General features: G+C 43.0%; 1 protein-coding gene across 3 annotated transcripts in view; it reads left to right on the top strand.

Moving 5' to 3' along the window:
- Positions 1–10,552, top strand: part of Pcl (polycomb protein Pcl) — a 135,133-nt gene extending 124,581 nt beyond the window's left edge. For all 3 annotated transcript variants that reach the window (XM_075878805.1, XM_037435919.2, XM_037435920.2), the window contains one exon: positions 8,570–10,552. In XM_075878805.1, coding sequence (XP_075734920.1) covers positions 8,570–9,202 — 633 coding nt within the window. In that variant the 3' untranslated portion in view covers positions 9,203–10,552. The remainder of the gene's footprint in view (positions 1–8,569) is intronic.
- The last annotated feature ends 9,018 nt before the right edge of the window (positions 10,553–19,570 follow it).

Here is a 19,570-nt window from a genome sequence, read left to right on the forward strand (position 1 = left end):
CTCCATTATTTCGTCCGTAAGTTCGTACTGCATGCACAGTTCAGATTAAAGTAGCGTCGCCTTTGTATTGCGCGCTCTTCACAGCAAAAGTGACTTGGATTGGATTGGAAAGAACGGTGGTTGCCAGCTAAAAGCATTTTGCCGTCTGAAGTTTGGTTTCTTTCACCAAAAATACCTAGCGATTCCAACTGCGATTTGGGTCTCCATTGTTTCACGAATCGCTCCCCACAAACCAAAGGAAGAGCGCAGGAACGGGTGACATGTGGTGACGTAGCACACAATCGCCGGGATCGAATCGTGATTTGGTCCGTCGTGTGAATCCAGCGCCTATCTCCCTATTTAGTCGTACAACAGCTGCCACCTTGAAATTTCCCATTGCCGTCAATGGGAAAATTCAAAAGTTATTTCCTTTCTTAAAACAAAAATTGTAATGATAAGATATCCCATAAGAAAATAACTGTCTATTTGCTTTCGATTGGGTATAAACGTGATTTTTAATTAGACCACGTGGTACAAAATGCGTATCAACATGGGCAAAAATGCTGATTTTGCTAAATTTGTGATTTTTTGTCGTAAAGTTTAGCAGGCTGAAAGGTCCAAAAATAATTTTTCCTCAAAATATACCTTTTGTGGAGTAAGTATTCATTACTCGGATATTCATACAAAGTGCAGAATTGCAATAAAAAGATGCAAACAATGCATTTTGGCTAAATTCTTGGAGGCGTATGTGCCAGTAAAATTACAGTAATATTACTGAGCTTTAAACACCTTACACAAGAATCTTTACTCGACATGTAGACGAAATTTGGCATAGAAAGAAGAAGCAGTACTTCTAAAATAAAAATTTCTACAAACAACACCCAAGCAACATTCCGGGACGTTCAAAAGGCAGCCACGGGACCAAAAAATTTTTTCTCTCACAAATATTCTACCATTTAAACACACTGTTTTCAATGCAGTACACCAGCACAATTTTTTTCAAATACATTTGAGATGGTCGCCAAAATGGCTAGGACGTTTTGTGTGGAATGACCGTATAGCAATTGGTTGCCAAAAAGTAGTGGGTTGAGGTAGAGAGAGAGAGAGGGGAGAATGAATTTTGTCAAGGAGGAATATGTAAGAAGAGACACAGGGAGAGTGAGAATGAAAAAGAGAAATAGAAAGAGAGAGAAAGAAAGGAGGCAAAAGAATGACTACAGGGAAAAAGAGGAAGAAAATGTATAAACAGAGTGGAAGCCTAGAGAAATGGGAAAGCAAAAAAGAAAAGAATACAGAAAACAAAGAAATATACTTGAATGTATGTTGGCTGACTGCGAACAGGAGACCACCAAGTTGCAAATGTGTTTTCTAGGCATTATTTTCTACCACACTTAAACATTGAATCAGTGCTCTTTAAATGGCAAAGTATTGTCTTTTGCGATGCTGTTTCCTATGAAAGATATTTAATTATATAGGCTAATGGGTGGAGATTTCTATTTGATTATCTGAGGGGTAGTATCTTTGAAGACTGACTTGGAAAGTGCTCCATGTGTGGGACTTGAAATTGACGAGCATGCAAGCTGCAGTTGCCAGTTAAACATGCTTGTGTAGTGTGGCCGGTGGTTTCCGAAAAAGTCGACTTGGAGCATTTATTTGTATTTCTTCTTGTATAACGTGCTGTCAGCAATGTCAAATTCGTACAATATATGTAGCTTGATGTGAGCTTATTTTATTCCACATCACGAATAACCGAAACTGTATTTTTATATTAAAAAGTCAATTGTAACATTAATGTAAAGACACGTTCCATTTTATGAAATGTAACTGTAACGAGTTCTTTTGCTATTTGAAGAACTTGGAACTGGAACCCATTCCAAAATTGGAAAAGAACAAGCTTTCATTCTGTTTGTACAGCAACATGTGCAACACTGGAAGGTGCCCACCTCTCTTAGTGGAGAGGAATGCAAGTGGTGGGAGTGGGGTTTTTGTGAGCAAAATGTACAATGCCATGAAAAATCTTGATGAGCCAGTGGCTAACAGCTACTTTCTTTTGACATTGTGAAGCCTGACAAAAAGGACTTGTTGTTTGTCAGAGTCAACTTTGGACTTGTATGCTGCAAAGACCCCAATAATGCAACCACTTATTACATGATGTTTGAATTTCCTTGTGGCCACAATTGTAGCGAAAGTGTTCAGAAGCCCATTATGGTGAACCACACTGTCCACTAAGTGATCGTACTACCATTCAATTGTGCAAAAGCTGTGCCATTCGGGCCAGTTCGATAAAATTTCTCGTTTTTGCACTAAGTCGAACCAAACTGTCAAATTTGTTGAAATTGTGCCATGCTGTGCCAAAGTGCCTGATAAGCCTCAAAATTTTTGCAGTTGCGCTAATTTCAGCAAGAAATGGAGGCCGCATTGGCCACCCACGTTCTGGCATCACCATCCAATTCAGTCCTGACAAATATATCCTGAAATACTCGAAATCTTACTTTGGCTGTTGCACCGCTGCCATTACTCTAAAGCAATAAACCATTGCATGCCCTCTTGGGCTTTTGTGGGGTTGGTGATTTCTAACAGTTGCACTGGACATCCACTTTTAGCGGGGTGGGGTGGTAACTTTTTTTTGTAGGATCTACTACATTTGAAATTCGGGCTAACTTTATTTCATGCGTAGTTATCATAGCCCTTGCTGTGCATCATAGTTTACTGCAACACAGCCCATCACTCTAACTTACAGGTGTTGAAATGCACACCTGTAGGTTAAAAGCAGGTTAAATGTCATAATGCAGGAGTAGCTGCGGCTGCTGACATGGCAAGGTGATGCAGTCAAGGTGCACATCATTTTATATATATGTCGTTTGGCAGTGTGATGTTTTTTGGCAGAGTTTTAAGTTCCCTGAGGACATGTAAGCATTGTAGATAGAATAGATGGGTAAGATCGAACAAAGCATTAGTGGTCAACCTCTTAAATTTCTTTCAAAATTTTATGTATGGTTGCCTGATCAGTAGAAAAAAGAGATCCGCAACTGGTTTAGCTGTAAAAAAAATTTTTGAGGCACAGTTATACAATAATGGCGGAGAGATGGAGTGCCGTGCTTACTTCTCTGCTGCTTTTTTTCGAATTTGGCAATGAATTACACAAAATGTATTAAGGCTACGAGCCTCGAATTCGTTTGGCTACATATAGGCCTACTGGCGCTTACGTTCAATTACATTTCGATTGTCAGGGTAGTGTGTATTTATTTTATAAAAATTCTCAAATTTGACCTAAAAACGTTTTTTTTTTTTGCCTAGTTTGCAGGCCTTTATTTCGCAAAGTGCCTATGGCAGAGCAGTGAAAATTCCGCATCACTTTCTCAACATGCCTATTTATAAAACTGCCAAAACTTTTATTAATAGCACTTTTCAATAAAAAAATATAATCGGTCTAACTTCAAGAAAGGAGCACACAAGGGAAACTTCTGACGATGATTAAACATAATTACTCAATACAATATCATGCCAAATTGAAAAGCCGTAGGTTATGGCAAATTTTATACAGTCTTGATACCCAGAAATCGTGCTCAGTCTTGTGCAAAGGCCTTATTCGACGTGCCCTCCTCACACTGGAGCATGGACTGTGCGTGCATGCTTGCTCGGTAATCCATAACTCATGGCCGCTCCCATGACCAAATCATTTCAAGTCTGATCTAATGTTGCCTATTTTTGCGCAAGGGAATTTTTCGACGGGTCATAACTACAAGCGAAACCATATAATGCAACATGTTTTTAATGATTGTGAAAGCTAATGTGCAGTAGAATAAGTAGAGAAAGTATAAAAATGATCAAAAATGTTTTTTTTTTTAATTGTCAGAAGTTTCTCTTGAATGCTCTTTTCTTGAAGTTAGCACGATTATATCTTTTTATTGAAAAATGCTATTAATATAGGCTTTGGTAGTTTTTTAAATAAGCATGTTGAGAAAACGATGCGTAATTTCAACCGCTCTGCCATAGGCGCTTTGTGAAATGAAAGCCTGCAAACTAGGCAGAAAAATGTTTTTAGGTCAAATTTGAGAATTTTTATTAAAAATGTACACTACGCAGACAATCGTATAACAGACTTTGTATAACAATACCATTTGTTAGTTTCGCCTACGCTCTTAACAATGAAGACATGCAATACCAAAGCCCCGCCGCGGTGGTCTAGTGGCTAAGGTACTCGGCTGCTGACCCGCAGGTCGCGGGATCGAATCCCGGCTGCGGCGGCTGCATTTCCGATGGAGGCGGAAATGTTGTAGGCCCGTGTGCTCAGATTTGGGTGCACGTTAAAGAACCCCAGGTGGTCGAAATTCCCGGAGCCCTCCACTACGGCATCTCTCATAATCATATGGTGGTTTTGGGACGTTAAACCCCACATATCAATGCAATACCAACAAGTGTAAGCGCCAGTACGCCTACATGTAGTCTAATAAATTTGAGGCACGTAGCTTTAACATATTTTGTGTAATTCATCGGCAAATTCAAAAACAGCAGCAGAGCAGGTAAGCGTGGCACTCCGCCTCTCCACCTTTCCATCATTATTGATTTATTGTGCCCCGAAAAAAATTTTTACACTAAAACCAATTGCGGATTTCTTCTTTCCACTTATCAGGCAACAATATATAAAATTTTTACAGAAATTTAAGAGGTCGACCAGCCATGGTTTGTTCGAACTTACATGGAGTCACCCAGATATCTCTGTAACTTCCAGACATGTTTGATTACTGTAAAATTCTAAGCAAGTGTCCTCCTCTCTTTTGTGTGAAATCTAAAATGAGGCCCAAATAAGTGCCAACGACTGGTTTGGAGAAGTGCCCTTCTGCCAAATTTGGTTGGATTATCCTTCACCGTTGGGGAAGGGTGGCACTTGCTCGGCATTTTACAGTATTGTACTTTCATAAAAAGTGCATCTGCCTTCTGGTAGATGTGCTTGGCAGTTGTAGTTTTGCCTGCAAGACACAGTTATAAGGACATTGAAAGAGAACTACACATACTACACAGTCAAATTGGGAATATAGATGGCACTAAATATTTGCTTAATAAGTTAACAGTACGATGTCGTACATGCATAAATACACTTGCAAACCTCACTCGATTGGGACAAACACTCATTGCAATGCTGGTGTGGACAGAGTGCTGGTAGAACTAAGCTAAAATTTTGTGCACCTTGTCACTTCATGTTTCCAAAAATTGAGGTTACGAGACCTTCAGCACTAGGCATGCAGCGATTCGCGTATGGAACCATAAGCCATCTCAGCATGTCCAGCTTGTTCACCTGCCAAACGTTATACCTCCAAGATGGGGCCAGCAAGACTCTGTGCTCAGCCAAGTGAAATACCAGTTCTACCGCCTCATGTTGGCCATAGCAGTGAATTTTTCATGCGAATAGTGCTACTCTTAACTAATGCTGAGAGCAGTGAAAGGACACTGGACAATCTCACTTCTATGGGTGACATGCTCTCAGCTTATCTAATTGCAGCTACAAAAATATTTTGAAGCTTGATAATTCAATTTTCAGATGACATGAATAGGTATTACATGTGTTACGAGCATCAGATTACAATGAAGCTTATTTTTCTTTAAACTTAGAACTATAGTGGTTTTGTATTGCCCTAACAGGGCATCTGAAATATTTGGGCTGAATTGTGTTTTCACATTTGCATTAATATGTGTTTTGGTTGCAATAAATTACTGTTTGGAACAGCATAAGACTCTTGTAGATCACAGGGTTAACAGACTATTTTAACTAAGGCCTGAGTTGCTTTGATAACACATATTCTGGTTTGATTGTAATGTGCAGTTGTAAAAAGAAGGTTGTGTGCATGTTCACTGTGTTGTAGCAAATTCTCAGAGCTATTCTTTTCCTCAAGCCGAAAAAGAAAGGAACTGTGTGTAGCTTTCCATCTGTGTCAAAAATTGCGTTATAAGGTGATTCCACTCCTGCGCCAGCTGTGCGAAAGTGCACCAAATCTTGTTTACTGCGCCTTCCTGATAATATCAACGGAAATCGCCCTAAACTGCGCCAATGTCTCGGGTTTGAGGTCATCTATCACCGGCATTAGCATTGGGTGCAGTCGCTGGCACATGCTATCTGGAGACATCATGAGATCGCTCGTAAATTTGCCTTGCTCTCAACATTTACTTCTCGTTTAGGGAACTGACCGCACGAAAATCACTTCGGCATCCGAAGTGGCCATGTTCCCTTTAACCAGTGTTCTGTTGAATTACGCTAAGTTGGGTTGAAAAGAGCTCCTGGCCTGACTTCGTATATCAATACCTTTTGTTAGTTTTGCCTACGCTCTTAGCAATGAAGACATGAGATGCCAACAAATTGTATGATTTTACGAAGTAAGCCTTGACCTCACCCGTGAGGAGCGCTAGCGGGGGGGTTGCCATTTTGAAGGTCTACCCCCTTGCCTCCCGCGCAATGCACTTACTGCACGCGATGTGTTCGAGATTCGTACAGCGACTTAAACCTCCGGAACACCTCTTGCATGCCGATGCACGTACAGCACGAACGGCGCGTATGAACGGACCTATGAAATGGCATAGCGATGATGTTGCCGCCTTGGGGTTCAAGGTTTGGTGCATACCACGGTATGGCCACTCCATGAAGAATAGCACTTCTCCCACAATCTGTTTGCGGTGGTGCCTGCTAAAGCAGTGAAAGCACCAGCGATCGTGACCACGCCCTTCAAGTCAAAGTTCACAATTGCTGCTTTAGCATCAACCCCAGTTTTGCGTTCTTTTATGCTTCTTGCAGATGAGCGGGGTGTCCCTCTTTGCTAAAGTAGCAATGGCATGCCTGGCACACGGGGTGATGTTGTCGCATGTGCCCTTCGTGCAAAAGACATAGGTCGGCTCCTTTTATGTGTGCTTCAGCCGCGTTGGTTGCCCCCATTCGTGTGTTTTTATCCGCGTCTAAAACATATGATGCGTGGGGGATGCTATGGATTTCGACATTGCACAAAAAGTGATAGCAGCGGCAAAAGGCAGTAAAAAATGTCCATATCATTGCTATCAAATAAAAAGAATGGCGTTTGCCTTCGAGTCGTCTTAGATATTGCATAAGGTATCTTGCAAGGTTTTTTTGTTTTCACTGCTTTCTAGCGGACACTAATTTTCGGTGTACAGACAGCATGCCCTAGCCATATACAACTTCGCTGCAGAAGGAAAACGAAGTTTGTTAAGCATGTAGTCCACCGTTCAATGCACTTTATGACACTTCCGTGGAAGCTCGATCTCCATATCCTTGCAAGCCGGCACAATGGAAAACTATAACCTGGAAGCACTGTGAGAATGTTCATGCTTCGGTACAGAGAGGCCTCAGAGGGAGAGGAGCGAGTGTGCGAATAAGTTAGCTTTGTGACGCTAGCCAAGTCATAGCATGTTAGGTCCAGAAACTAATCGAATAATCGATCGTGAAGAAAAAAACTTCTCATTTTCCTCGGAGTTGTCTTAGGGGAATGCATTTTGGACAGTGTTAGTCTTTAACATTGAAGCATTACTGTATCTCACTGCGTTTGTCTGCTGATAACCACATATAGATGTATTTAGAATGTTACAAGCGCTAAAAATACGCACACTCAAAGAGGACACAGGTGCAGCCCGAACTATGCAAGAGTGAGAAATACAGTGTCCTCTCTGAGTGTATTTTTAGTGCTTGTTTCATCATGAACCTTTACCAACACGCCCAACTGGCAGTCATCCTAGAATATTATTTCATAAAAACTATTTTATTGAATCAGCATCTGTTTATTTGCTACCGAAGTAATCGCTGAACAAGTTTTTCGGGAATGATCAACTGCATGGCGTCCTTATTTTTGCTAAAACACGTTGGTATGTTGGTTTGTATCCATATTTTCGCATCAGCGAGTGAAATAGGAATTGCTCCTAAGATGGTTAGCTCCATGAGATTTGCAAGGAATCGAATTATTTCTAGCTCTTCACAAGGGGAGCCCCAACATAATTATTCAGGTCATTGAATATTAATGCACCTTGCTTCTCCTCTGTACTCTGGGATGTGAAGTTAGCTGCTCCAGAGGTCATTTTCATATCCGCTATGATTTCTTAGTGGTTACAGTGCTCGGCTGTTGGCCCAAAAATAGCGTTTTCAATCCCAATCATAGTTTTTGCATTTTGATGGAGGTGAAATGTTAGAGGCATGTGTACTGTGTGATATTGGTGCACGTTAAAGAACACCAGATAATTGAAATTTGCACAGCCTTCTACAATGGCTTGCCTCATAATCATAGCGTTGTTGAGCATGTAAAACACCACATAATATGTCTTGATTGCCACCATACTCACTAGTTCTAGCAGTAGTACAGTGGGAATGTGATTATTGGTCATGCATAGATCTGTTGGGTACTTTTGTAGTATTGCAACTGTCTTTGAATTCGCACTGTTCTTGATGGCAAAAATTATTTTTACAAGGTACACTAGTTTTTTACATTTAGTTTTTTTTAAAGTAGTTTTAGGACTAATCATTAGAGATTCATGGTGGACACTGTTGGAATTTTTGTCATTTTTTGACTGTTACTAATGCTTTTTGATGCCATTTCTTTAGAACAATGGCTGCCATTCCAGCAAGTTGTCTAATGGCCTAGGCAGAAGCAAAGCACGAGTTCACAGTGTTCAGATCTCACATGATCCATTTGACTGTGACGAGGAAGCTGCGAGTTCAGGTACTGGAGAGGGCAGCACTTTCTTGGACGCCTTCATACCACCACTGCGAGATTTTCATGGTGGCAACCATCCATTTCGGGATGAGGTGCTCTTCCCACCTCCTCCTCCCCCAAAGCCTAGGCCCGGGAGGCCTCCAAAAAAGCGCACACTTCCAGTGCCACTCAAGCCAGTTAAGCTCAAGTTGCGTGGTTCCCAACGGAGACTGATTTTTGGTATTGGTGACACAGACTCTGAAGACTATAGTAGCACTATGAGCAGTACCAGTACAACCAGTGCTGGTAGTGCAACCAGCTCTGGTATTATAAGCAGCACTAGCGGCACAAGCAGCACTGCCAGCTCACGTGTAGACTGCAGCACCCAGGGCCGGGGATCACTGCGGTGGAAGGAGATGCTTCGTAGTAGTGAGGCTGCTAGCAGTGAAAAGAGCAGTTTCACTGTACTTGCCAAGCGCATTTCGATTGACGGAAAAGTGCAGTACCTTATAGACTGGGACAATTGTGGAAGCAAAACATGATGGTTTGACGAATACACAACCCTCTTCAGGACTTTATTCTCCTTGACTGTGTGTGCTGGTGTGCTTGTGTGTGTGAAGTCATATGTTGGTGCATTGTGTAACTGGCCACAAATACCAAGGATTTGGTTCAGTGAAGCACCATTGTACAGGCAGCTGCTATGGACTGCTCAAGATTTTCTGTTGCTGTTCTCTTTCAAATGCTGCATGTTTTATGAGTTGTTAGATCTGCACATGATGGGAATATATGGGACTCATTGGTCAGAAGGTGCCCTCTATATTTTTTTTTCGGAACATGGCAACAATTAGAAAGAACGTTGAATAGATTTTGTCACTATTGTTAGCTTTCAAATTACTTCTTAATTCTACTTTTCAATTTTTAATTTGTTTTTGGATTTTGTCACTATTGTTAGCTTTCGGATGACTTATAATTCTAATTTTCAATGTTTAGTTTGTTTTTGGTGACAGCAAGATAAATATGAACTGAATTTGACTCTGTGCAACTGCCACCATAAATTAGTTTTTTCAGCAAATGCTTATCACAGACATGTGAACCAAGACCTGCCAGCTGTGGTGTAGTTACATGAACAATTTTTGTATGCCATTTTTATAGCTAGTTCCTAAATTAATTTCAGGTTTGTAATAAAGACAAGTGAATTATACCAATTTTCTAATGTCTTCACAACTTAACAGTGTTGCCTGAGAAGACCTCTTTCTTGTCAGGGTGATACAAGACCGGCCATGCTTTCTTGAATTCAAGTTAACTGCAGTGTTAATGGCAATCAATTAATGCTCTTGAGGCACCATATGTGTTTTACATCTGCTGAAACACTGCCATTTTGCTTTCTAAGGTAGGTTTATACATTTCTCCTAGTCTTATTTGCTTTTTAGGGGGTGAAAAGTGATTGGTCTTCTTTTTTCCCTTTTGCTCTCCCAACACTTACTTTTAAGTCTTTTCTTTCAATAATTATTGAATTTTTTTAGTCCGTTGTTTTTGTTTGTTTTCACATGCACATGTTTGCTTATAATAGTTTAAGGTCAGATACTACCAATTGGATCAGCGTCGCACTTACAACAGTGTTTCACTTGAGGGTTTAGTGAATTTTGGTATGATGTAAAGCCTCCTTCAAATTCTAGCCATTAACCTCAAATGCCTTCTCTACATTTCACTATTTTATAGAGCACCTTTCTTTTTGGCTGTGGTATGTTGTACTTAAGTACATTTCATTCGGTAGTGGGCCTTGGTGGCACTGCACATTAATAAATATGAACCAAAGAGTAATGGACTCCATCAGATGTTGCTTCGTGTTTGCATCAAAGTGCTGTTATAGTGAAATAAAGTTATATTTACGAGTTGCTTGGCCTTTAATGTCTTCACAGGCATTTGCTTAGATATATTTACCTGTCTGTGAGGCTCATGAATAGTTTGTGGTCTGCATCTTTTGAAACCAGCCATAAGGCTGGCATAAAAAGAAAACGTTTTTTATGAAAAGAAAACGTTTTTTGGAACAACAAAAAAAAAAACTTCCCGATACAAAACTTTTTTACCAGCATAAAAAAACGCACATTGTAATTTGCAAATGTATCGGCTCTGAATTTAGCACACGTAAGCAGATCTTTCCATAAGGCAGACGCCACATAGCATTTACGCAGCTGTCATCAAGTTATTTATCATCAGTAGTATCTTTGTAGCTTTTCAATTTCTTGGTGCTGGTTAACAGAAATGTGTCAAACATCTGCAATGCAAGTGTGTCAAACATCTGCAATACACCTACATGGGGTCCAATCAATGTGCTTGCATTTATTTCCTCAGTGTGCAGTTTGTGTAATATGGTACAATCCCAATGAGAACTAACAGACAATAATGCTAGGGAATGTATAGGGGATGTCATTAACAATAACTAATGTAAATGGGAGGAAATAATAGTAGATAAAAAGATAAGTAACCACCGGCAGGATTTGAAACTGTGACCTTTGAATAACGCATCCAATGATCTACCACTGAGCTTTGTGGCAGTATCCCCACCTGTCCACTTTATAGGGTATATATGTGCACTTAAACATGGGAGCGTCGGTCAGCGCCACCCTGTTGCCAGTACGGCTAGTGTCGGAACACTCCTTTTTGCCTATTTGCTGTCATGTATGTTATCTTATTACAAGATAGCAGCTGACCAATAACCCCTCGCATACCACCTCAAGGCACCCTTGAACGAGACCCTCGCTATGAATGAAGGAATGTGTAAATTTAAGGGCTCATTTTTTTTCTTACACACAATAATAATTAGAACTAACAGACAATAGAGCCTAGGGAAGTGTAGATGTTATTTACAAGTGGTTGTAATGGCAGGGTAGTTAGACAGTGGTTGTAGTGGCAGGGTAGTTAGACAGGACACTGGCAAGCTTACCCAGGAAACGAAGAATCTCATTAAGAAGCGTCAAATCATGAAAGTCTCAAGTACAACAGACAAAATAGAATTGGCAGAGCTTTCGAAGTTGATTAATAGGCGTGAGGTATCCGCTGTAAGAAAGTATAACATGGAGAGAATTGAACACGATCTGAAAAACAGAGGAAGCGTCCAAGCATTGAAGAAGAAACTTGGGATAGGCAAAAATCGGATGTATGCACTAAGGGACAAAGAAGGCAAAATAACTACCAATATGTATAGGATAGTTAAAATAGAGGAGGAGTTTTACAGAGATCTGTACAGTAGCCCGGACAACCACAATTTTAATACTATATTAACTAGCAGTAACCCAGATGACACCCCACCAGTAATGATAGAAGAAGTCAGAAAAGCTTTGGAGAGCATGCAAAGAGGCAAAGCTGCTGGTGAGAATCAGGTAACATCAGATCTGCTGAAAGATGGACGACAGATTGTGTTAGAAAAACTAGCCACCCTGTTTACGAGGTGTCTCCTAACGGGAAGAGTACCAGAGTCTTGGAAGAACGCTAACATCATCTTAATACGTAAGAAAGGAGATGACAAGGACTTGAAGAATTACAGGCCGATTAGCTTGCTTTCTGTAGTATACAAGCTATTTACAAAGGTAATTGCTAACAGAGTAAAGAAAACATTAGAATTCAATCAACCAAAAGAACAAGCAGGATTTTGAACAGGCTACTCAACAATCGACCACATTCATACTATCAATCAGGTAATAGAAAAATGCTCAGAATGTAACCAACCACTATACATAGCCTTCATAGATTACGAGAAGGCGTTTGATTCAGTAGAAATATCAGCCGTCATGCAGACACTGCGGAATCAGGAGGGCGTCGATGAAGTATATGTAAACATCCTGGAAGAAATCTACAGGGGATCAACTGCTACCTTAGTGCTTCATAAAGAAAGCAACAGAATACCAATCAAGAAGGGTGTAAGGCAGGGGTACACAATCTCCCCAATGCTATTTACCGCGTGCTTACACGAGGTTTTCAGGTGCCTAAAATGGGAACAGTTAGGGATAACAGTTAATGGAGAGTACCTTAGTAACCTGCGCTTCGCCGATGACATTGCATTGCTGAGTAACTCGGGGGACGAAGTGCAACTCATGATTACGGAGTTAGACAAGGAGAGCAGAAAGGTGGGTCTTAAAATGAATCTGCAGAAAACGAAAGTAATGTAGAACAACCTCGGAAAAGAGCAGCGCTTCGAGTTGGGTAATAGTGCACTTCAAGTTGTAAAAGACTATGTCTACTTAGGGCAGGTAATAACCGCGGAGCCGAACCACGAGATTGAAGTAACTAGAATAAGAATGGGTGGAGCACATTTGGTAAGCACTCTCAAATTATGACAGGTAGATTGCCACTATCCCTCAAGAGGAAGGTATATAACAGCTGTATCTTGCCGGTACTTAGCTACGTAGCAGAAACCTGGAGACTTACAAAGACGGTTCAGCTTAAATTGAGAACGGCGCAGCGAGCAATGGAAATAAAAATGGTAGGTGTAACCTTAAAGAACAAGAAGAGAGAAGAGTGGATTAGGGAACAAATGGGGGTTAAGGATATAGCTGAAATCAAGAAGAAGAAATGGGCATGGGCCGGGCATGTAGCGCGTGGACAGGATAACCAACCGCTGGTCGTTAAGGGTAAATAACTGGGTTCCCAGAGAAGGCAAGCGGGTTAGGGGGAGACAAAAGGTTAGGTGGGCAGATGAGATTAAGAAGTTTGTGGGTATAAATTGGCAGCAGCAAGCGCAGGACCGGGTTAACTGGCGGAACATGGGAGAGGCTTTTGTCCTGCAGTGGACGTAGTCAGGCTGATGATGATGATGTAATGGAAATGTGAAGAAAGAAAAGTGGAAGAAAAGATAAAGAAGGTCACAGGTTTAGATCCTGCCGGTGGTATGTTATCATTTCGTCCACCTTTCTTTCTTCACATTTACATTACAATTCTAATAACATCGCGTATACTTCTCTTGGCATAGTATCTGTTCTCGTTAATATTGTGTCTAACAAAGAAAATGAGCCCTTAAATTTACACTTTCCTTCATGTTACAATTGTGGCTCGTACACTTCAGTCACAGTCTGCACTATCTTCAGTGACCCGATATGTAGTGGCATTACTCGGAACTCTCAAATACAGATGGAGTGTTCGTCTGAGGTTTCCTATATAATTTTAAGCATTGTACGATCAGGATAAATTCAAAAGAAACATTGAAAACAACTGAAATGTGTCCTTGAGTTTACAGCTTCTGTATTTCTTACTCTTGCATAGCTCGGGCTGCATCTGGGACTACTCATGCTTAATGGACCTCTGACACCAAATTTGAAAACTTGAGGTGCTTGTGCTGTTTGATAGTCCTGCATGCGGGGGCACCTCTGACCGACTATTAGTGGCGAGCATAGCCTATAAGATATTTTAATTTGGTTTTAAAGTAAAGGTGTGTGCTTCTCCGAGTATTCAGGGGCAATCGGCATTTTCTGTGGTTTGACGTAGACCAGGACTCCCCTTGTGACGTTGCAGGGTCAACAACTGTGAAGCAAGGACTATTGTTCGTCACCCCTCTCGCTCTGTTGTTGGGCTGCTCTCAAGGTGGTTTTGACTGCTTATGCCAGGAATGCTTTTCTTTTTTCTGAGAAGGACACACCCAAAGCACCCACATCCTTTTATTCTTCACTGCACACGGGTCCCCCTATTTTGAAAAGAGCCTCAGACGCTGCTCCGCTGTGAAGCGCCAGTTTCTTATGGTATTTGAGTGGGCGTTTCGAACTGATGCATAATCGTTCTGATTTAATACCACTAACAATGATTATGCAATGCGTTAGAGCATTTATGATATCATTTCCTCATTACCAGATGCAAAGCTACAAATTACTGTAAAAAAAATCGCAAACTAAACTCCCTGTCAGGGGGTCCTTTAAAGCGCGTTTACACTGCAGGGACGCGACGCAGGTTTTAGTCTGCTGACTGTTGTTGGGGGCGTCTTTTGTCTTGTCATCGTACACTGCATTGTTAACAGTCCTTCGATGGTCTGTGGAAGACTCTGTCTGCCCCTTGTGGATTTAACAAAACAAATTGAGTTGGTTTATAGTTCCTGCTAACATGCTGTTTTGTAAAATGGAGGCACGAATCACAGTATTGCAAATGTGGAACCTTTTTTTAAACATTTTCTCCCTCTGCAAAAATGCACATTACTTCACATAAAGCTTTGTAGCAAAAGTTGTCTTGCTTCTGTTATGAAAATAATGCCACATTTTCTTCCATGGCTGTTCTTTAGGAAAGTTTTCCCCAGAATGCATTTTGAGCAGTTGCCTTGATTATGGGGTTAAAAAAAATCAGTGTTTTGTGAAACTGTTTTCTGATAAAAGTGAAATGTCCACACGAAAGTTAGAAAGAAATGAATGGGCAAAACGGTCCATTTCCATTGCTGGCAATTTATATTTCTTGTTTGGTTTTCTGCCATTTTGTGCGCTCACAGGTTTAAACATTTTCATTTGTGCATATTTTTCGAAATTGTATTTTCTGTCATTTTTTTAAGCAACAAATGTACATTAATCAAGGGTCGCAGTTAGATAGTGGGAGAGAGAGATGACCCTACTGTGATATATATGGCCGATAAAACTACATTCTTTACTTCATCAATTCTTTGCTTGCTTTTGCTTTCACCCTCAGTGTTCAAAGTATTAACACGAGAGCGATCTCTATATGGTACGAGTTCTGCGTGCACAGCTGTTTTCCCCGGTGTAATTTAGTCAGCACTGAATCACAAGAGACATGCAGGATATTGAATGTTGTCTCATGCTTCTTGCCAAATGTTCGTGCAGTTTTGTGGAGGATCTGTGGCAATTACTCTCTCCTCCACACTGCACTCGGCCACGTCAGGTATTCACCGGGGCTTAGTCTCCCATCATTTGAGAGAGAGGGGGACTCATAGGATGGCAACATGTGCACACACACATACATATTACATATATATATATGTGTGCGTGTTGCCACCCTATGCGCCCCCCTCTCAAATCAGGGGAGACTAAGCCCCGATTTATATATATATATATATATATATGACCAAGTGTCCCAAATGTAGTGTTCGGCCATCGCTGATTTTGCCTATATACTTTTTCAGTATACACCATAGAGTATTGTGGCAAAACATTTTGATCGAAAAAAGGTTTCAAGACTGTGGCGACACCTCAAATTTCGCTTGCTTTTGCTAAACTGGGCTTTATTGAAAAACGCATATACAGTTATTTTGTGTGCTGAGGCTTGAATCGATGCTTGAGCTCTACAAAGGTTTTGTTTAGTTGTGCTATTTAACCATTCCGAATTTTTACGGGTTTACCTCTAGCTGCACCATTTCGAAAAGAACAAAAGTCACCAAAGTTCATTATTTTATGCTAGCAGGAATTCTCTCTAAGCAATGGAAGGAATGGCCTGTTGCAGAAGTAGGGGCGCGTCGTATCGAAGTCGCTCTCAACCGAATTAGAGAATCAACAACACGTCAACCGCCGTGCATTTTGCAAGTGCGTGTACGATATTCGCAAGTGCATGGGCGAAATTGGCCATTTTCAGTAATGGAACGAATGGCGCGTTGCAGAAGTCGGGGCGCGTTGTTTTGCTGTGTACGCAGCTGTACAATTGAGAGATCACTCTCGATCGTCTATCAGAATTAGGAAATTAACGACGTGTTGTCCGCCTTTTCGCCAGTGCGTGTGCAACGTTTTTCGCGAGTGCGTGCGCGACGTTGGGCGTTTTCTTTCACGGAACGAATGGCGGATTGCAAAACTCAGTGCGCGCTCTCTTGCTGTGTACACAGCTGTGCAATTAAGAGGTCGCTCTCGATCGTGTCTCAGAATTAGGGTATCAACAAGGCGTAATTTACCGCGCACTTTGCGAGTGCGTGTGCGACGTTTGCAAGTGCGTGGGCGACGTTGGCCGTTTTAATTACCGGTAAGAAGGGTGCGTTTCAAAAGTTGGGGCACGTTGTCTTGCTGTGTGCTCAGCTGTGCAATTTAGAGGTCGCTCTCGATCGTGTCTGGGTTAGGGAATCAATGACGCGTCGTCCGCCGTGCATGTCGCGAGTGCGTGTGCGACGTTGGCCGTTTTGATTAACGGAACTAACAGCGTGTTGAGATGTCGGGGCACGTTGTTTTGCTGTCTGCTCAGCTGTGCAATTAAGAGGTTGCTCTCAATCGTGTCTCAGAATTGGGGAATCAACGATGCGTCGTCCGCCGTGCATTTCGCGAGTGCGGTTGCGACGTTGGCCATTGTAATTAACGGAACGAATGGCGTGTTGCAGGTATTGGTGCGCGTTGACTTGCTGTGTGCTCAGCTGTGCAATTAAGAGGTTGCACTTGGTCGTGTCTCAGAATTAGGGAATCAACGATGCGTCGTCCGCTGTGCATGTCGCGAGTGCGTGTGCGATGTTGGCCATTTTAATAAACGCAACGAATGGCGCGTCGCAGAAGTAGGGACACGTCTTGCTGTGTGCTCAGCTGTGCAATTAAGCAGTTGCTCCCGAACGTGTCTCAGAATTAGGGAATCAATGACGCGTCGTCCGCCGCGCATTTGCGAGTGCGTTTGGCGACGTTGGCCATTTTAATGAACGGAACGAATGGCGCGTCGATGAAGTCGGGGCGCGTTGTCTTGCTGTGTGCTCAGCTGTGCAATTAAGCGGTTGCTCTCGATCGTGTCTCAGATTTAGGGAATCAACGACGCGTCGTCCGCCGTGCATTTCCCGAGTGCGTTTGGCGACGTTGGCCATTTTAATAAACGCAACGAATGGCGCGTCGCAGAAGTAGGGACACGTTGTCTTGCTGTGTGCTCAGCTGTGCAATTAAGCAGTTGCTCTCGAACGTGTCTCAGAAATAGGGAATCAATGACGCGTCGTCCGCCGCGCATTTCGCGAGTGCGTTTGGCGACGTTGGCCATTTTAATAAACGGAACGAATGACGCGTCGCAGAAGTAGGGGCACGTTCTCTTGCTGTGTGCTCAGCTGTGCAATTAAGCGGTTGCTCTCGAACGTGTCTCAGAATTAGGGAATCAATGACGCGTCGTCCGCCGCGCAATTCGCCAGTGCGTTTGGCGACGTTGGCCATTTTAATAAACGGAACGAATGACGCGTCGCAGAAGTAGGGGCACGTTGTCTTGCTGTGTGCTCAGCTGTGCAATTAAGCGGTCGCTCTTGATCATGTCTCAGATTTAGGGAATCAACGACGCGTCCGCCGTGCATTTCGCGAGTGCGTTTGGCGACGTTGGCCATTTTAATAAACGGAACGAATGACGCGTCGCAGAAGTAGGGGCACGTTGTCTTGCTTGCTGTGTGCTCAGCTGTGCAATTAAGAGGTTGCTCTCGAACGTGTTTCAGATATAGGGAATCAATGACGCGTCGTCCGCCGCGCATTTCGCGAGAGCGTTTGGCGACGTTGGCCATTTTAATAAACGGAACGAATGACGCGTCGCAGAAGTAGGGGCACGTTGTCTTGCTGTGTGCTCAGCTGTGAAATTAAGCGGTTGCTCTCGAACGTGTCTTAGAATTAGGAAATCAATGACGCGTCGTCCGCCGCGCATTTCGCGAGTGCGTTTGGCGACGTTGGCCATTTTAATAAACGGAACGAATGACGCGTCGCAGAAGTAGGGGCACGTTGTCTTGCTGTGTGCTCAGCTGTGCAATTAAGCGGTTGCTCTCGAACGCGTCTCAGAATTAGGGAATCAATGACGCGTCGTCCGCCGCGCATTTCGCGAGTGCGTTATGCGACGTTGGTCATTTTAATAAACGGAACGAATGACGCGTCGCAGAAGTAGGGGCACGTTGTCTTGCTGTGTGCTCAGCTGTGTAATTAAGCGGTTGCTCTCGATCGTGTCTCAGATTTAGGGAATCAACGACGCGTCGTCCGCCGTGCATTTCCCGAGTGCGTTTGGCGACGTTGGCCATTTTAATAAACGGAACGAATGACGCGTCGCAGAAGTAGGGGCACGTTGTCTTGCTGTGTGCTCAGCTGTGCAATTAAGCGGTTGCTCTCGAATGTGTCTCAGAATTAGGGAATCAATGACGTGTCGTCCGCCGCGCATTTCGCGAGTGCGTTTGGCGACGTTGGCCATTTTAATAAACGGAACGAATGACGCGTCGCAGAAGTAGGGGCACGTTGTCTTGCTGTGTGCTCAGCTGTGCAATTAAGCGGTTGCTCTCGAACGTGTCTCAGAATTAGGGAATCAATGACGCGTCGTCCGCCGCGCATTTCGCGAGTGCGTTTGCGACGTTGGCCATTTTGATAAACGGAACGAATGGCGCGTCGCTGAAGTCGGGGCGCGTTGTCTTACTGTGTGCTCAGCTGTGCAATTAAGAGGTCGCTCTCGAACGCGTCTCAGAATTAGGGAATCAACGACGCGTCGTCCGCCGTGCATTTCCCGAGTGCGTTTGGCGACGTTGGCCATTTTAATAAACGGAACGAATGACGTGTAGCGGAAGTCGGAGCGCGTAGTCTTGCTGTCTGCTCAGCTGTGCAATTAAGAGGTCGCTCTCGAACGCGTCTCAGAATTAGGGAATCAATGACGCGTCGTCCGCCGCGCATTTCGCGAGTGCGTTTGGCAACGTTGGCCATTTTAATAAACGGAACGAATGACGCGTCGCAGAAGTAGGGGCACGTTGTCTTGCTGTGTGCTCAGCTGTGCAATTAAGCGGTTGCTCTTGAACGTGTCTCAGAATTAGGGAATCATTGACGCGTCGTCCGCCGCGCATTTCGCGAGTGCGTTTGCGACGTTGGCCATTTTGATAAACGGAACGAATGGCGCGTCGCTGAAGTCGGGGCGCGTTGTTTTACTGTGTGCTCAGCTGTGCAATTAAGCGGTTGCTCTCGATCGTGTCTCAGATTTAGGGAATCAACGACGCGTCGTCCGCCGTGCATTTCCCGAGTGCGTTAGCGAAGTTTGCC

The sequence above is a fragment of the Rhipicephalus microplus genome, chromosome X (assembly GCF_043290135.1).
Source record: "Rhipicephalus microplus isolate Deutch F79 chromosome X, USDA_Rmic, whole genome shotgun sequence".
NCBI lineage: Eukaryota > Metazoa > Arthropoda > Arachnida > Ixodida > Ixodidae > Rhipicephalus > Rhipicephalus microplus.